Source organism: Xenopus tropicalis, chromosome 8 (assembly GCF_000004195.4).
Source record: "Xenopus tropicalis strain Nigerian chromosome 8, UCB_Xtro_10.0, whole genome shotgun sequence".
In the NCBI taxonomy this organism is placed as follows: Eukaryota; Metazoa; Chordata; class Amphibia; order Anura; family Pipidae; genus Xenopus; species Xenopus tropicalis.
In genome coordinates this window covers 137,320,955-137,340,532 of record NC_030684.2, presented here as the reverse complement: position 1 = coordinate 137,340,532, position 19,578 = coordinate 137,320,955, and the positions used below count along the sequence as shown (strand labels likewise).

General features: G+C 45.6%; 1 protein-coding gene across 1 annotated transcript; it reads right to left on the bottom strand.

The window, feature by feature from the left end:
• Positions 1–6,673: 6,673 nt before the first annotated feature.
• Positions 6,674–12,641, bottom strand: LOC100486133 (cortexin-3-like). Its single transcript, XM_004917581.3, has 2 exons — positions 12,339–12,641; positions 6,674–8,531 (listed from the first exon to the last, which is right to left on the bottom strand). Exon 2 carries the CDS (start codon positions 8,496–8,498, stop codon positions 8,253–8,255), a length of 246 nt encoding a protein of 81 aa, XP_004917638.1. The 5' UTR covers positions 8,499–8,531; positions 12,339–12,641; the 3' UTR covers positions 6,674–8,252.
• Between the last annotated feature and the right edge of the window lie 6,937 nt (positions 12,642–19,578).

Here is a 19,578-nt window from a genome sequence, read left to right as displayed (position 1 = left end):
CAGAAGAGTAGGGGCAGTTATAGCAGCAAAGGGAACTTCATATTAATCCCACCAACACTGTTCCACCATCTAGTGGGGACCTTCCCAGAAGAGTAGGGGCAGTTATAGCAGCAAAGGGAACTTCATATTAATCCCACCAACACTGTTCCACCATCTAGTGGGAACCTTCCCAGAAGAGTAGGGGCTGTTATAGCAGCAAAGGGAACTTCATATTAATCCCACCGACACCGTTCCACCATCTAGTGGGAACCTTCCCAGAAGAGTAGGGGCAGTTATAGCAGCAAAGGGAACTTCATATTAATCCCACCGACACCGTTCCACCATCTAGTGGGAACCTTCCCAGAAGAGTAGGGGCAGTTATAGCAGCAAAGGGAACTTCATATTAATCCCACCGACACTGTTCCACCATCTAGTGGGAACCTTCCCAGAAGAGTAGGGGCAGTTATAGCAGCAAAGGGAACTTCATATTAATCCCACCGACACTGTTCCACCATCTAGTGGGAACCTTCCCAGAAGAGTAGGGGCAGTTATAGCAGCAAAGGGAACTTCATATTAATCCCACCGACACTGTTCCACCATCTAGTGGGAACCTTCCCAGAAGAGTAGAGGCTGTTATAGCAGCAAAGGGAACTTCATATTAATCCCACCGACACTGTTCCACCATCTAGTGGGAACCTTCCCAGAAGAGTAGGGGCAGTTATAGCAGCAAAGGGAACTTCATATTAATCCCACCAACACTGTTCCACCATCTAGTGGGAACCTTCCCAGAAGAGTAGGGGCAGTTATAGCAGCAAAGGGAACTTCATATTAATCCCACCAACACTGTTCCACCATCTAGTGGGAACCTTCCCAGAAGAGTAGGGGCAGTTATAGCAGCAAAGGGAACTTCATATTAATCCCACCAACACTGTTCCACCATCTAGCGGGAACCTTCCCAGAAGAGTAGGGGCTGTTATAGCAGCAAAGGGAACTTCATATTAATCCCACTAACACTGTTCCACCATCTAGTGGGAACCTTCCCAGAAGAGTAGGGGCAGTTATAGCAGCAAAGGGAACTTCATATTAATCCCACCGACACTGTTCCACCATCTAGTGGGAACCTTCCCAGAAGAGTAGGGGCCGTTATAGCAGCAAAGGGAACTTCATATTAATCCCACCAACACTGTTCCACCATCTAGTGGGAACCTTCCCAGAAGAGTAGGGGCAGTTATAGCAGCAAAGGGAACTTCATATTAATCCCACCGACACTGTTCCACCATCTAGTGGGAACCTTCCCAGAAGAGTAGAGGCTGTTATAGCAGCAAAGGGAACTTCATATTAATCCCACCGACACTGTTCCACCATCTAGTGGGAACCTTCCCAGAAGAGTAGGGGCAGTTATAGCAGCAAAGGGAACTTCATATTAATCCCACCAACACTGTTCCACCATCTAGCGGGAACCTTCCCAGAAGAGTAGGGGCAGTTATAGCAGCAAAGGGAACTTCATATTAATCCCACCGACACTGTTCCACCATCTAGTGGGAACCTTCCCAGAAGAGTAGGGGCTGTTATAGCAGCAAAGGGAACTTCATATTAATCCCACCAACACTGTTCCACCATCTAGTGGGGACCTTCCCAGAAGAGTAGGGGCCGTTATAGCAGCAAAGGGAACTTCATATTAATCCCACCAACACTGTTCCACCATCTAGTGGGAACCTTCCCAGAAGAGTAGGGGCAGTTATAGCAGCAAAGGGAACTTCATATTAATCCCACCAACACTGTTCCACCATCTAGTGGGAACCTTCCCAGAAGAGTAGGGGCCGTTATAGCAGCAAAGGGAACTTCATATTAATCCCACCAACACTGTTCCACCATCTAGTGGGAACCTTCCCAGAAGAGTAGGGGCAGTTATAGCAGCAAAGGGAACTTCATATTAATCCCACCAACACTGTTCCACCATCTAGCGGGAACCTTCCCAGAAGAGTAGGGGCAGTTATAGCAGCAAAGGGAACTTCATATTAATCCCACCGACACTGTTCCACCATCTAGTGGGAACCTTCCCAGAAGAGTAGGGGCCGTTATAGCAGCAAAGGGAACTTCATATTAATCCCACCAACACTGTTCCACCATCTAGTGGGAACCTTCCCAGAAGAGTAGGGGCCGTTATAGCAGCAAAGGGAACTTCATATTAATCCCACCGACACTGTTCCACCATCTAGTGGGAACCTTCCCAGAAGAGTAGGGGCAGTTATAGCAGCAAAGGGAACTTCATATTAATCCCACCGACACTGTTCCACCATCTAGTGGGGACCTTCCCAGAAGAGTAGGGGCCGTTATAGCAGCAAAGGGAACTTCATATTAATCCCACCGACACTGTTCCACCATCTAGTGGGAACCTTCCCAGAAGAGTAGGGGCCGTTATAGCAGCAAAGGGAACTTCATATTAATCCCACCGACACTGTTCCACCATCTAGTGGGAACCTTCCCAGAAGAGTAGGGGCAGTTATAGCAGCAAAGGGAACTTCATATTAATCCCACCGACACTGTTCCACCATCTAGTGGGAACCTTCCCAGAAGAGTAGGGGCAGTTATAGCAGCAAAGGGAACTTCATATTAATCCCACCGACACTGTTCCACCATCTAGTGGGGACCTTCCCAGAAGAGTAGGGGCAGTTATAGCAGCAAAGGGAACTTCATATTAATCCCACCGACACTGTTCCACCATCTAGTGGGAACCTTCCCAGAAGAGTAGGGGCAGTTATAGCAGCAAAGGGAACTTCATATTAATCCCACCGACACTGTTCCACCATCTAGTGGGAACCTTCCCAGAAGAGTAGGGGCTGTTATAGCAGCAAAGGGAACTCCGCAGAGTCTGAGCCAATAACCCCAGGGCTACAGGCCTCCCAAGGACAAATAACAGGATTTGTCTCCTAAAAAATGTAAACCTCATAGATTTGGTATAACAGTCATGTACTAGGACACACACAAAATATGGATGCCCTAGAGATATACAGTGAGAATCCCATCTCCTGAATGGAAACTGACGGTGTCGTTGGTGCAGTAAATATGATGGATGTTCCTCCGCTCTGTGTTCATCATGCAGAAATCTGTCCTAATGCAGCCTCTTCTACTGTAAGGATTAGCAGCTCATATTGGTACCAGGCTGAGTTATACAGGGAACTCTGAGTATCACTCATGTATTATAAGGGATAATGTACCCCCTACTGTAAATGATAAGGATATTAGCAGTCACTGAGGGGTTCTGTGCCCATATAAAGGCACAAGGCTGCAGGCTGAGTTATACAGGGAACTCTGAGTATCACTCATGTATTATAAGGGATAATGTACCCCCTACTGTAAATGATAAGGATATTAGCAGTCACTGAGGGGTTCTGTGCCCATATAAAGGCACAAGGCTGCAGGCTGAGTTATACAGGGAACTCTGAGTATCACTCATGTATTATAAGGGATAATGTACCCCCTACTGTAAATGATAAGGATATTAGCAGTCACTGAGGGGTTCTGTGCCCATATAAAGGCACAAGGCTGCAGGCTGAGTTATACAGGGAACTCTGAGTATCACTCATGTATTATAAGGGATAATGTACCCCCTACTGTAAATGATAAGGATATTAGCAGTCACTGAGGGTTCTGTGCCCCCCATATAAAGGCACAAGGCTGCAGGCTGAGTTATACAGGGAACTCTGAGTATCACTCATGTATTATAAGGTATAATGTACCCCCTACTGTAAATGATAAGGATATTAGCAGTCACTGAGGGGTTCTGTGCCCATATAAAGGCACAAGGCTGCAGGCTGAGTTATACAGGGAACTCTGAGTATCACTCATGTATTATAAGGGATAATGTACCCCCTACTGTAAATGATAAGGATATTAGCAGTCACTGAGGGGTTCTGTGCCCCCCATATAAAGGCACAAGGCTGCAGGCTGAGTTATACAGGGAACTCTGAGTATCACTCATGTATTATAAGGGATAATGTACCCCCTACTGTAAATGATAAGGATATTAGCAGTCACTGAGGGGCTCTGTACCCATATAAAGGCACAAGGCTGCAGGCTGAGTTATACAGGGAACTCTGAGTATCACTCATGTATTATAAGGGGTAATGTACCCCCTACTGTAAATGATAAGGATATTAGAAGTGATTGGGGTATCCATGTGATTGTCATTCAGTAATTGGTACAATGAACCAGTGATTTACAATTCAAACAAAAGAAAAAAAATCACAAATTTCTGGACCGAAAAATTGTAGCTTTGAACCCTTAATAAACTGTGAGGGATTGATATAATCAGCCATTGGGTTTGGAATAGGGAAAATTAGAGTCTCAAAACATCTGCAGAAATGAATCGAAATGCCCGATTTGCTGACATTTTCTTTTTGAACCCTTTAGATTTGCCTCCTTAGCTGTTAGAGTGCGAGTGAAGCCTATGAAATGATTTAGCCTTGGGATTGCCCTTTACAGTTCCTGCTAGCCATCTCTGTTTGCCCATCTTCTCCTCTCATAAGCTTGGCATACACTGTGAGACCCACCCTAATGGCCACCATCAGTCAGGGCCAAGGGATAGGATCATCACAGAAGTTCTCACCTGACAGAATTTTCAAACCTGATCGATATCAGGACAATCATTGGTCGGGCAACCATAGGGTACCATACAGGGGTCAATAAGCTGCTGAGAGTCCCATGGTTCCAAGATGGCAGCTTTTATTATCCCATGTATGGCCACCTTATTGTCCCAAATATGACCACCTTATTGTCCCATGTATGGCCAACTTATTGTCCCATGTATGGCCACCTTATTGTCCCAAATATGACCACCTTATTGTCCCATGTATGGCCAACTTATTGTCCCATGTATGGCCACCTTATTGTCCCATATATGACCACCTTATTGTCCCATGTATGGCCAACTTATTCTCCCATATATGGCCACCTTATTGTCCCATGTATGGCCAACTTATTGTCCCATGTATGGCCACCTTATTGTCCCATGTATGGCCACCTTATTGTCCCATATATGGCCACCTTATTGTCCCATGTATGGCCACCTTATTGTCCCATATATGGCCACCTTATTGTCCCATGTATGGCCACCTTATTGTCCCATGTACTGCCACCTTATTGTCCCATGTATAGCTACCTTATTGTCCCATGTATGGCCACCTTATTCTCCCATATATGGCCACCTTATTGTCCCATGTATGTTCACCTTATTGTCCCATGTATGGCCACCTTATTGTCCCATGTATGGCCACCTTATTGTCCCATGTATGGCCACCTTATTGTCCCATGTATGGTCACCTTATTCTCCCATATATGGTCACCTTATTGTCCCATTTATAGCTACCTTATTGTCCCATGTATGGCCACCTTATTGTCCCATGTATGGCCACCTTATTGTCCCATGTATGGTCACCTTATTCTCCCATGTATGGCCACCTTATTGTCCCATGTATGGCCACCTTATTGTCCCATATATGGTCACCTTATTGTCCCATGTATAGCTACCTTATTGTCCCATGTATGGCCACCTTATTCTCCCATATATGGTCACCTTATTGTCCCATGTATAGCTACCTTATTGTCCCATGTATGGCCACCTTATTGTCCCATGTATGGCCACCTTATTGTCCCATGTATGGTCACCTTATTGTCCCATGTATAGCTACCTTATTGTCCCATGTATGGCCACCTTATTCTCCCATGTATGGCCACCTTATTGTCCCATGTATGGCCACCTTATTGTCCCTTATATGGCCACCTTATTGTCCCATGTATGGCCACCTTATTGTCCCATATATGGCCACCTTATTGTCCCATGTATGGCCACCTTATTGTCCCATGTATAGCTACCTTATTGTCCCATGTATGGCCACCTTATTGTCCCATGTATGGCCACCTTATTGTCCCATGTATGGCCACCTTATTGTCCCAAATATGGCCACCTTATTGTCCCATGTATGGCCACTTCATTGTCCCATGTATGGCTACCACATTGTCCCATGTATGGTCACCTTATTGTCCCATGTATGGTCACCTTATTGTCCCATGTATGGCCACCTTATTGTCACATGTATGGCTACCTTATTGTCCCATATATGGCCACCTTGTTATCCCATGTATGGCCACTTCATTGTCCCATGTATGGCTACCACATTGTCCCATGTATGGCTACCTTATTGTCCCATGTATGGCCACCTTATTGTCCCATGTAGGGCCACTTCATTGTCCCATGTATGGCTACCACATTGTCCCATGTATGGCTACTTTATTGTCCCAAGTATGGCCACCTTATTGTCCCATGTATGGCCACCTTATTGTCCCATGTATGGCTACCTTATTGTCCCATGTATGACCGCCTTATTGTCCCATGTATGGCCGCCTTATTGTCCCATGTATGGCCGCCTTATTGTCCCATCTATGGCTACCTTATTGTCCCATGTATGACCACCTTATTGTCCCATGTATGACCACCTTATTGTCCCATGTATGGCCACCTTATTGTCCCATGTATGGCCACCTTATTGTCCCATGTATGGCCACCTTATTGTCCCATGTATGGCCACCTTATTGTCCCATGTATGGCCACCTTATTGTCCAATATTTAATGACAGTAACACCAAAGGTCTATCATTTTACCCCGACGGCTAATCAATGACAAAGTACCACTGTGTATCTGTGTAAAGAATGCTTTAATTGTGCCAATTTATAACATTGATATAAAATGTCCCACCTCCACGTCCAACTACATTTGGGTTTGTGTTTGCCCAGTAGTTGAACCCTTACTGAGGTACTTTGGTATTCATGAAGGGAGTAAGCACACCGAAAGTGTCAACGTGAGATACCACAATTAAGCTTGACAATCGCTTCACAATGTTCCCCGTCCAAGCCGAACGCAAGATTGAAAAAGACACTGTAGCGGTGGCTCATTATCAGGATATTGTCGTTGGTCCGTAGATGATGGCGGCTTAATCTTAATGATATTGATGATTGTTGATGATGATGATGATGAGGGTTGGTTCTTAGAGGCTTTGCATCTTATGAGGCTGTTTCTTTATAGGCGTGGCTAGAATTAAGTAGTCAGGTCTTGACCATGAATTCAGGACTTTGTGCTCAAAAACACTGGTGGGTGTTTCGATATTCACCATGAATTAATGTTGGTTTCTTCTGTTCTGGAATTGGATGTAAACATTTCACACAATAGGCATCGAAAATTGAAAAATGAAATCTCCAAAATACATTTCTTCCCCCACTTCAAAGTCTGAGGACTTCTCAAACCTTTCTGAGGACTTCTCAAATCTTTTTGAGGACTTCTCAAACCTTTTTGAGGACTTCTCAAATCTTTTTGAGGACTTCTCAAATCTTTTTGAGGACTTCTCAAACCTTTTTGAGGACTTCTCAAATCTTTTTCAGGCCTTCTCAAACCTTTTTCAGGACTTCTCAAACCTTTTTGAGGACTTCTCAAATCTTTTTGAGGACTTCTCAAATCTTTTTGAGGACTTCTCAAACCTTTTTCAGGACTTCTCAAATCTTTTTGAGGACTTCTCAAACCTTTTTGAGAACTTCTAAAGTCATTTTGAGGACTTCTCAAGTCGTTTTGAGAACTTCTCTCAAGTCTTTGTGGAATCATCTTGAGTTGTGCCAACTGAAACCACTGCCCTTAGGCCACTAGTATCCAGATGTTTCATTCTCTATGTAAGGCCATAAGTCCAGCAATAATCAAACATGTCTGTCTACAAGTAGTTTTGGCCAATCAGCAATTGAATGTACCCATCAATATGTAAAGCCATTAGGCCAAGCATTAAGGAAACTTATCCACTAAAATGTAATACCATTAGACCAAGCAGTAATCACCCCTCCATATGTAATGCCATTATGTCAAGCAGTAATGGAACATGCCCACCAATATGCAATGCCGTTGGCCAAGCAGTAATTGAACTTGTCAATCAGCACATAAGGCCAGTAGGCCAAGCAGTAATCAAACATGCCGCCGACATGTCTTACCATTAGACCAAGCAGTAATCAAATGTGTCCATCAAAATGTCGTTTCATTAGGCCAAGTGTTAATCAAACATGTCCATCAATGTGTATGCTGTTTGGCCAGTAGGTCAAGGACTTCTCAGTCTCCATGTAATGCAACTAGGTTGAGTAGAAAGGAAATGCATCATCCATCCATTAGGTTCAGCAGTCTTCACTGTCTTCCTATTCATGTAACACCGTTAGGCCAAGGTGCAATAGAACATCTAATGCCCTTAGGCCCAGCGATAATCAAACGTATCTTTCTCCATATAGTCTGTCCAGGTGGATGAGGGCATGCTCCGATAGGGATCCAGAAGTATCCGGAAGCAGCGGATGATGAGAAGGCCAAGGAAGATAAAAAGCAGAAAGACCAAGACAAAAGCCGCTTTTTGCTCCAAGGTGAGGGAGGAGACAGGGAGGGCATCGCCTGACGCTGAGAAGGTTGTGCTCAAAATCTCCCCCGTCATTGCCAGATACATTGTGCGTTCTGGGGCAGCTCCTCTTTGTGAAACCTGGAACCAGAACATAGAATTAATTCCTAGAAATAAAGCGGATGAAACTAATATATATTTGTGCCTAGAGTATGTATTCTCTGCATATTTGTAGTTAAACCTTTGTGTGGGAGCTGCCATATTCCTTGTATATTTGTATTTTTCTTACCCTAAACTTATTCTAGCTCCTCAATTAAACTTCTAGACCCTTGTCTGAACTACTGCTAGCTCCTCACCTTAACAGCCACCAGTCCTTCAGCTTAGCATTCTGTATTTCACATGTAGCTCCTCACCAAAACAACTGCTAGCTCCTCAACTGAATAAACTCACCTGAACCACTACTTCCCCATCTAAATAACCACTCCCTCTTTACCTGAACAGTTTCTACCTTCCTCACCTAAACCACTAGTTCCTCATCTGAATGACCACTATCTCCTCATCTAAACAACCACTGGCTCCTCAAATTAATAAACAATGACTCCTCACCTGAACAGTTTCTAGCTTCCTCACCTGAACCACTAGTTCCTCATCTGAATGACCACTAGCTCTTCACCTGAATATCTCCTCACTCCTCGTTTGAACAACCGCTAGCACCTCACCTGAACCATTAGCTCCTCATCTTAACAACCACTAGCTCCTCACATGAAAAACTTCCAGCTCCTCACCTGAACTATTTCTAGCTGATTACCTAAACAACCACTAGTTTCTCATTTGAAGAACTTCAGCTCTTCACCTGAACATCTAGCCCCTCAATTGAACAATAGTGTCTTAACTAAACAACTACTAGTTCCTCAACAACCACTAGCTTCTCACTCAAATAACTTGTAGATCCTCACCTGAACCTTTAGCTTCTGATATGAACAACTACTAGCTCCTCACCTAACTCCTCAACTGAACCAGAAGCTCCTTACCTGAACAACTAGCTTCTCACCTCAACAACCACTATCTTCTTAACTGAAGAACTTCTAGCTCCTCACTGGTGAAACCTCTACTTTCTCACCTAAACAATTTCTAGCTCATTACCTGAACCACCACTTCCTTATCTAAATAACCACTAGTTGCTTACCTCAACAACTTCTAGCACCTCACCTGAACTCTAGTTCCTCAGCTAAACCACTAGCTCCTCATGTGAACAACCCCTAGCTCTGCACCTGAGCCATTAGCTTCTCATCTGAACTTCTTGCTCCTTACCTAAAGAACTAGCTATTCACTTCAACTGCTAGACCCTCACTTATTAACCACTAGCTTCTCACCCGAACAACTTCAATCTCCTCACCTAAAGAACTTTCAAGTTGACACCTGAACAACTAGTAATCCCTTATCTGAAACAGTAGCTTCTTACAATCCCTAGCTCCTATCTTGAACTAGTGTTACACCTGAAGAAAAGCAAACTCCTCTTCTGAGCAACCACTAATATTTAGCAATGTCTCAATGTTTCTCTATTCATTCTTTATGGGTCAGGCAGCATTCTCTGGATTTCATATTTTGCTGCAACTTTATTATTGATAATAACAACATATTCCGTATACAGTATATCAAACACCCAGAATCCATACAATCACTGACTGATAGAGGAGGAGGAGAGGGCCCGACCATTAGAGCTTACAATCTATCTTATCTCGTTGTGCCTGAGGATTTGCTGCTTAGTGTTAAACAGTTTAATGAAACCCCTGACTCACCCTTGCTTGGTGACACTGGTGTAAACTCAGATTAATGGCAATCTCACTTCCTTATGGATTAGGGACAGGGCTTCTGCTGCTCCTGCATAAATATCTGTGTCTTTAATTAGAGATTGGCGAGACACATATTTATTCAACTTCCAGCCAATTAAACAGGGGATAAAAACACCAAGGGGAGTGAACTGAGAAAAAAAACCTTTTCCAAACTGTTAAACCCCAAATACATTTATATTGGAAAATTGCTTGGAAATGTTTTTTTTCATGATTCTACAGAGCTCTGACACCCCAATAATACTCTAACACATTGTAACAGATAGATAGATAGATAGATAGACAGATAGATAGATGATACAGAGATAGATGATAGATTAGATAGATAGATAGAGATATAGATAGATAGATAGATAGATAGATAATAGATAGATGATACAGAGATAGATGATAGATTAGATAGATAGATAGAGATATAGATAGATAGATAGATAGATAGATAGATGATATAGATAGATAGATAGATAGATAGATAGATAGATAGATAGATAGATAGATAGATAGATAGATAGATGGATAGATAGATAGATGATAGATAGATAGATAAATAGATAGATAGATATAGATAGATAGATAGATAGATAGATAGATAGATAGATAGATAGATGATACAGAGATAGATAGATAGATAGATAGATAGATGATACAGAGATAGATAGATAGATAAATGATAGATGCTAAAATAAAAACAGGGATATATAGATAATACCAGAAAGTACCACTGTATATATATATATATATATATTATATAACCATGGGGCACCAGCGTCCATTCTCACAGGGTGTATGTAGTATATGTACCCAAAGAGTGCAGGTATAGGTACCAAAGGGGTGTGTATTCCCTCAGGGTGCCAGTGTATATTCCAATAGGGTGCCAGTGTCTTTTCTCCCAGGTACTACTATATGTATCTATAGGGTGCCAGTGTATATTCCCATAGGGTGCCAATGTATATTCCCATAGGGTGCCAGTGTCTTTTCTCCCAGGTACTAGTATATATATCTATAAAGTGCCAGTGTATATTCCCATAGGGTGCCAGTGTCTTTTCTCCCAGGTACTAGTATATATATCTATAAAGTGCCAGTGTATATGGCCATAGGGTGCCAGTGTATATTCCCATAGGGTGCCAGAGTCTTTTCTCCCAGGTACTAGTATATATATATATATGTATAAAGTGCCAGTGTATATTCCCATAGGGTGCCAGTGTCTTTTCTCCCAGGTACTAGTATATATATCTATAAAGTGCCAGTGTATATTCCCATAGGGTGCCAGTGTCTTTTCTCCCAGGTACTAGTATATATATCTATAAAGTGCCAGTGTATATGGCCATAGGGTGCCAGTGTATATTCCCATAGGGTGCCAGAGTCTTTTCTCCCAGGTACTAGTATATATATCTATAAAGTGCCAGTGTATATGGCCATAGGGTGCCAATGTCTTTTCTCCCAGGTACTAGTATATATATATAGCAAGAACAAACGGAGCACACCCTATTGAAATTCAAATGCCCAGGGTGCTGGCTAAAAAATATAAAGCAAGAAAAAAGAGCTGCACTCACCAGGACTTGGCAAAAATATAGTAAGTTTATTTAAGCAAAGAGATCCTCTCTGGATCTCTTTGCTTAAATAAACTTACTATATTTTTGCCAAGTCCTGGTGAGTGCAGCTCTTTTTTCTTGCAGTATATATATATATATATATATGTATAAAGTGCCGGTGTATATTCCCATAGGGTGCCAATGTCTTTTCTCCCAGGTACTAGTATATATATATATATGTATAAAGTGCCAGTGTATATTCCCATAGGGTGCCAGTGTCTTTTCTCCCAGGTACTAGTATATGTATCTATAGGGTGCCAGTATATATACCCACAACTCCCACTGCCTGTGCATAACCAGTGGGTGCCAATGTACATACCCACATGGTGCCCTTATGGTACCAGTATATGTATAATACCAGTAGACTGGGTGCTGTTTGTCGTGTCGGTGGCTGAGGGCAGTGAATGAAATGCCAGCTGCATACTGAATAGCCTTTATGCCCTGCGCTTGCAGCACGTCACACAACCCCCAGACCCGGCGCCAGTGCCAGCCATCGCTCCTCTTACCTGTTGATGGGGAACTTCGGTCTTCCCTCTCCCCTCTCCGATACCTACATTCTCCCACTCACCAGCCGGCAGGGCTGCATCCTTCTTTGGGGACCCCTCGCCCCCTGATAAGAGATTCTGGGTACCCCCCCTCCGCCGTTCGGTACTGAGCCTGGAAGAGCCTTTTCATCGCATACATTTTCTTTGGGATGCTGTCAGTATTCCGGTTGCTAGTAGCAACTGGTCCCTATAGCAACCCCATGGCTGCTCATCTGCAATTCATTTTAAGGTAGCCAATGTGTTTTTGACTCCCGGAAGAGACTCCTACCCCCCCCCCCCCCAACCCCCATCCAGCCCCCCTTCATTCCCCTGCTGGACTTGCTGGGTGAGTCCCTTCTGCTGTGATTGGCTGCTCACATTCTAATGGTTCAGTACTAGGATTTTGGATAAGCAGATGCCCCTCCTTTTCTCTGAATCAGAGAGGGCCCCCCCAGCTTTCTAGAACTCCAGCCTCACTTTGTGCCACTCCTTTAACCCTTTACTCCAACAGGGATGTGCCAGGCTGCGGGTAAAGGCTGAGCTGTCTTTATAGGGGGGGCAAACGTTGGGGGGCCCCCACACGGCAGGGGGCCCAACTGGTTTATACAGGGCCCCAGCCTAAGGCACAGTGATGCTGAGAGTGGCAGATAAGCAACAACTTCAGAGCAGAAGGTGATAACGTATTTACCCCATCCGGGGTATTTTGTTCTTGGTTCCCTGTAGCAAATGTACAGCCATTGGCTGAGCTTGGATTCTGGGAAATGTAGTTATGTAGTAGCTGGGGGGGGGGGCAAGTATTGCCAGTTACTGATATGTCTGCTGGAAATGGGACAATACAATGATACCCTATAATGCCCCAGTCTTCAGTTTAAAGGCAAAGTAATCACTTGGAGACTTGGAGGCTCATTAGAAACGAAAGGAGGGATATAAGTGCTTGGGACAAGGCAAGTGACTGCAGGTCTGAATGTCACACATGTATCCTATCGACACCCAGTCCCGTATCCTCTCTGTGTATACAATAAATACAATAAATCAGAGTGGGGATAGAATATAATACATAGCACTTTTCCTTGGTTTCCCATCGCTGGGCAGGAGACCCCTTGGGGTATAGACCTGTGACCCACAACCTGCATTTGTGGCTTCTTTGACCCCCTACCTGACCCGACATAGAACTACTTTATCCTCAAGTCGATCCGTGACCCACTGACCATCATTAAACCGGAAGTGACATCATCAGAAGTGGGCGGGGGTAGAAAAAAAAAGTTTAAAAAACGGGGTAAACTATAGATAACATAGGTAATATAATATAAGAAATATGGATAAGACACACAATCAGACCCGTGTCTAAACCCGCATCCAAATATCCTAGCCGCCACCCACAGGGAACCAACCCGCTACAGGACTCTAACGTAGGGAACATAACTAAATCTTGGGGTTATTGTCTTGCTCTGTATCTCCTGGCCATAATGTAGCCTGGGGTGGCACAGGAGATATTCTCAGATACTGTAGATAAAATAGGGCCGCCATCAGGGGGGCACAGGGGGGCACAGGGGGGACAGTTGTCCTGGGCCCGGACGATAGTCATTTAAAGGGGGCCTGGCCGTGATACAGTTTTTTTTTTAGCTCGGGCCCCCTTTAAAGAACTACGGGCCCTGCCATTGGTGGCAAGCGTGAAATTTGATTGGTTGCGCCCTGTGCATCCATACGCACGGGGCGCAACCTTATAAAATGTGCATATGCGACGGGGAGCCGGCACATATCAAGAGGATGCGGATGGTGGCAGTCACTGGTGGAGGAGCTGGAGGAAGCCGCAGGGGTGCCAGAGGTAGTCACTGGGGTGGGGGGAAGCTGAAGGGAGCCGGAGGAAGTCGCTGGGAGGGGGGGAAGCTATGGGGAGCCGGAGGAAAACGCTGGGGTGGGGGGAAACTGAGGGGAGCCAGAGGAAGTTGCTGGGGGGGACTGGAGGAAGTTGCTGGAGTGGGGGAAAGCTGAGGGGGGGGAGCTGGAGGAAGTCGCTGGGGAGAGATGAAGCTGAGGGGAGCCGGAGGAAGTCGTTGGGGGGAGCTGGAGGAAGTCACTGGGGGGGAGTTGGAGGAAGTTACTGGGGGAGGAGTTGGAGGAAGTTACTGGGGGGAGTTGGAGGAAGTTACTGGGGGGAGTTGGAGGAAGTTACTGGTGGGAGTTGGAGGAAGTTACTGGGGGGGGGAGTTGGAGGAAGTTACTGGGGGGGAGTTGGAGGATGCTGGGGGAGCCGCAGGAGGACGATGGGGGTGAGCTGTGCAGATGCAGTGGGGAGACACAGGAAGTTCCTGGGGGGAGCTGGAGGATTCTGATGGGACGTGGGAGGCCCAGAAAATTTGGTTGTGAGGGGCCCCATGATTTCTGATGGCCCTGGGATAAAATGATCTTTAACTCAATGAAACATGGTCAAAACCTCCAGACCTTTTCTGCTGGGACTCCCTTCTGCTAGCATCACGACCCACCCAAAAATATCTAACCCAAGAAAATGACCACCAGAAAACCACCATTGAGAGACCACTTTCTGATAAGGAGACAATGCTAAATGCAATATTGTCCTTGGTTGGGTTGGTCTGGCAGGCCGGTCTGACCATGACTACACACCACTGGTTTGTATACAAATGCCCCGACCTGTGCCGCAGTTGGAGATAACTGCTATAGAGACACAGGGGAGCCCAAGCCCAAGTCGTTAGCTTGCATATCAGTGATCAATGACCTGTAACATGCCCACTTGGCATAAATTAAGGGCAACTCATAAAAGGACTCCATCTTAAGGACTGGAGCCCAAAACTGCCCCCCATACTCAAGGTGAGGCCTTACCAGGGACCTATAAAGGGGCAAAATTATGTTTCATCCCTTGAGTCAATGCCCTTTTTATACAAGACAGCACTTTATTTGCTTTAGTAGCCACAGAATGACACTGCCTGGAATTAGACAACTTGTTATCAACAAAAACCCCCAGATCCTTCTCCATTAAGGATCCCCCCAACACACTCCCATTCAGTAGATAGTTTGCGTTTATATTATTTCTACCAAAGTGCATAACTTTGCACTTATCAACATTGAACCTCATTTTCCAGTTTGCTGCCCAGTTATCTAATTTTGTCAAATCACTCTGCAAAGCGGCACATCCTGCATGGAACTTATAGTTTTGCACAATTTAGTGTCATCAGCAAAAATAGAAACAGTACTGTCTATGCCCCCCTCCAGGTCATTAATAAACAAGTTAAAAAGCAAAGGCCCAAGGACTGACCCCTGCGGTACCCACTAACCACACTGGTCCAATTAGAAAATGTTCCATTTACCACCACTCTTTGTACTCTATCCTTCAGCCAGTTCTCTATCCAATTACAGATATTATGTTCTAGGCCAATATTCCTTAATTTGATCATTAACCTTCTGTGAGGTACTGTATCAAACGCTTTAGCAAAGTCCAAGTAGATCCCATCCACTGCCATTCCAGCATCAATCAGATGAGAGGATAAGAAGGAGGAATACAACCCCCACCCCATTCCTGAGTATCCCTGTACCACTCAATCAGTGACTTTGCAATGGGAATATCTACTGGGAAGGAGATGAGGATCTCATAACAATGGTATATAAAGCTACACAGGGGGGATAATGAAAATGGCACCAGGTCTAACAACCCCACAGCAACAAATTAAGTGAAGCTGCCTTGCTGGCCACCCTTGAGAGCAAACATCTGATTGGTCGCTATGGGTTACAAGACCTAGTGAAAACTTTTATGATGCCAGCGCCATGGATTTGACCTGAATCAGTGTGACTATGACTCCCGAACTGTTCCTTCATCATAATGGTCCCAGAAAACCCAGAGAATCAAAAATTGCATTTGACCCCTTCCTCTAATCAGCTTTATACAGTACCGACCCACCATGTGGGGAAAGGAGACACAGTAGGAACGTAGTCTCTGCCCCGTAGAGTTTACAGTCTAAAGGTCCCCATACACGGGCCGATTCTAGCTGCTGATATGGGTCCCTTGGACTGATTCGGCAGCTTTTCGGCCGTGTATGGGCACTACCGACGGGCCTGTCTGACCGATATCTGGCCTGAAATTGGGCGGATATCGGTCGGGCAGGTTAAAAAAATTCAGTCTGATTGGGGGCCGTATGGGCTCGTTGATGCAGTCCCCGAAACGACTGCACTTATTACAGTTGTTATAATTCGATCGTTTGGCCCCAGGGCCAAACAACCAAATTAGCCTAAATTCACCCACCCATAGGTGGGAATTTCGGGAGAAGATCCTCGCCAGGCAAGTGGATCTTTACGTGTATGGGGACCTTAAGTGGGTGGGTGACATACAGGCACAAATTGGAGGGTCACTGATATGGCAGCTAGTCATCAGTATGGCTTCTCCAAAAAGCGCCCGTGGGTGCCGAGGCGCATCCAGGAGACTGAAACAGTAACGTGTAGCTTACATAAGTCTGGTCTAAAGAGAAATCAGGAAAACTCCCGGTGGGCCCAGGTGTCAGTGGCCCCTCTTGCTTCTAACTATTTGCTGGGGTTGGACTGGGCCATTGGGATACCAGGAAAACTCCCGGTGGGCCCAGGTGTCAGTGGCCCCTCTTGCTTCTAACTATTTGCTGGGGTTGGACTGGGCCATTGGGATACCAGGAAAACTCCCGGTGGGCCCAGGTGTCAGTGGGCCCTCTTGCTTCTAACTATTTGCTGGGGTTGGACTGGGCCATTGGGATACCAGGAAAACTCCCGGTGGGCCCAGGGGTCTATGGGCCCTCCTGCTCCTAACTATTTGCTGGGGTTGGACTGGGCCATTGGGATACCAGGAAAACTCCCGGTGGGCCCAGGGGTCTATGGGCCCTCCTGCTCCTGACCATTTGGCCTACTTCATGGTCATTCCCTATTCCTGAATGGGAACAAAGAGGATAAATGGGGGTAGATGCAGCATGTAAATAAAAGAGACTTGGAGAATAAAGTGGTTGAGTGAGGAAAGGATTAAAAATGGTTGGAGAGTGGGCCCTGGGGTCCCAGTCCGACACTGCACCCCAGCCACAGCCCGTGTTCTGATACCTTGTAATGTCTGGCAACGTATCAGTTTATTACCCCATAATGGGGTCTATATGGAATAGGCTGCCTGCAGGGACCGTATGGATTGCAGTACTTATTACAATGAGGGTATTAGGGTGAGCACTGGGGCAGTAGTAACGTAGAAGACCAAAGGCCTCCATACTAAATATATGGCCCAGGGCCTCAAGTGATTCCATGGCAGTGGCTCCTAAGATCCCTGCCTGGTTGCCTGCCAGAGGAGAAAGCCCCCGGTGTGCAAAGCCTGACTGTAAGTAAAAGTAGAACTGGGAATTAGGCAGAGACAGACCCCAGGAATCCTGGGGTTCGAGTGCCAAGCGAGACCTCTTCATCCCCACACAAAGTTACGTATTATGGCATCTAACTGCCAGAACCAGTGGGTTGAATCATTTTGGTCATGTTTACCCTACCAGGAAGGAACGTAGACCGGAAATCCTTCCACATGTCGGCTTTGGAGAGATTTACATTGAACTGCTCGTAGCTATCCCATTTACCATCAGAATGCTGGGTATTTAATGTAATGTGCCCCCTGGAGATGGTGAATGGTCAGTGGGCTATGCCCAGGCAGTAGCAGGGTTGGCAGGACGGATAAGCAGATCATCGCTGTACAATGATTTTCCCTGTGGTATTTCCCCAGTGTAGAGCCAACAATATCTGCAGATGCACTTACTTACATTGCTAATGGTACAATTATTACTAGTATAGGTGTTCATTACTGATGGCAACCCTGACTATAGCCCCTCATATTTATAACAAGCTCATAACAAGGTTACAGATATATAGAAACATTGGGGTAACAGTCACCCCGCTATAGTTCCAGGGGTACCCAGGGCACAAATAAGCACTCACCCCAAATCCCCCCCTAACTGGCCTTCAGGCTGGGCCCCCTTAGCCCATAACAAGGTTACAGATATATAGAAACATTGGGGTAACAGTCACCCTGCTATAGTTCCAGGGGTACCCAGGGCACAAATAAGCACTCACCCCAAATCCCCCCCTAACTGGCCTTCAGGCTGGGCCCCCTTAGCCCATAACAAGGTTACAGATATATAGAAACATTGGGGTAACAGTCACCCCGCTATAGTTCCAGGGGTACCCAGGGTACAAATAAGCACTCACCCCAAATCCCCCCCTAACTGGCCTTCAGGCTGGGCCCCCTTAGCCCATAACAAGGTTACAGATATATAGAAACATTGGGGGTAACAGTCACCCCGCTATAGTTCCAGGGGTACCCAGGGCACAAATAAGCACTCACCCCAAATCCCCCCCTAACTGGCCTTCAGGCTGGGCCCCCTTAGCCCATAACAAGGTTACAGATATATAGAAACATTGGGGTAACAGTCACCCTGCTATAGTTCCAGGGGTACCCAGGGCACAAATAAGCACTCACCCCAAATCCCCCCCTAACTGGCCTTCAGGCTGGGCCCCCTTAGCCCATAACAAGGTTACAGATATATAGAAACATTGGGGTAACAGTCACCCTGCTATAGTTCCAGGGGTACCCAGGGCACAAATAAGCACTCACCCCAAATCCCCCCTAACTGGCCTTCAGGCTGGGCCCCCCCCCTGGAATATGTGTGAATAATATGTACATGAAACAGAGGGGGGAGCAGAGAAGTGACAGATTTATTTCTAGCAATGAGACTGCTGCTGCCGGGGACACTAATCCTGAAGGACATATTTCAGTGAAACCCAAGAAGTGATTTCCGAGGGCCCCAATGTAACAGCTCATACGCAGAGAGGTACAAGGGGTTGAGCTCAGAGCACCCATTTTAGCATTTTGATTTCTGCATGCTCCTCTTAAGAGATACTTTGTGTGACCTCTGCATTTGGGAGACTGGGGAATGGCACCCAGTTGGTGAAACATTAGGAAAGGATCTAACCTAACGTTTCAGTCAGATAATCTAAGGACAATGATTCCAGGGGACCCCTAAAGTAACTGAATAGGGCTAATTTGATCCCCCATCTCTTGTATTTACCCCACATTCTCTCCCCTCACACACTAACACTACTGGGTACATATACTCTCTATACACCCTACCCCACAGCTGCAGCCCTTTTCCCAATAGAATTCCTTTACATTTCCCTGTTGCTCTGCGCGGTGCTTACATGCAGCCTGGAACCCCAAACACACACATTAGTT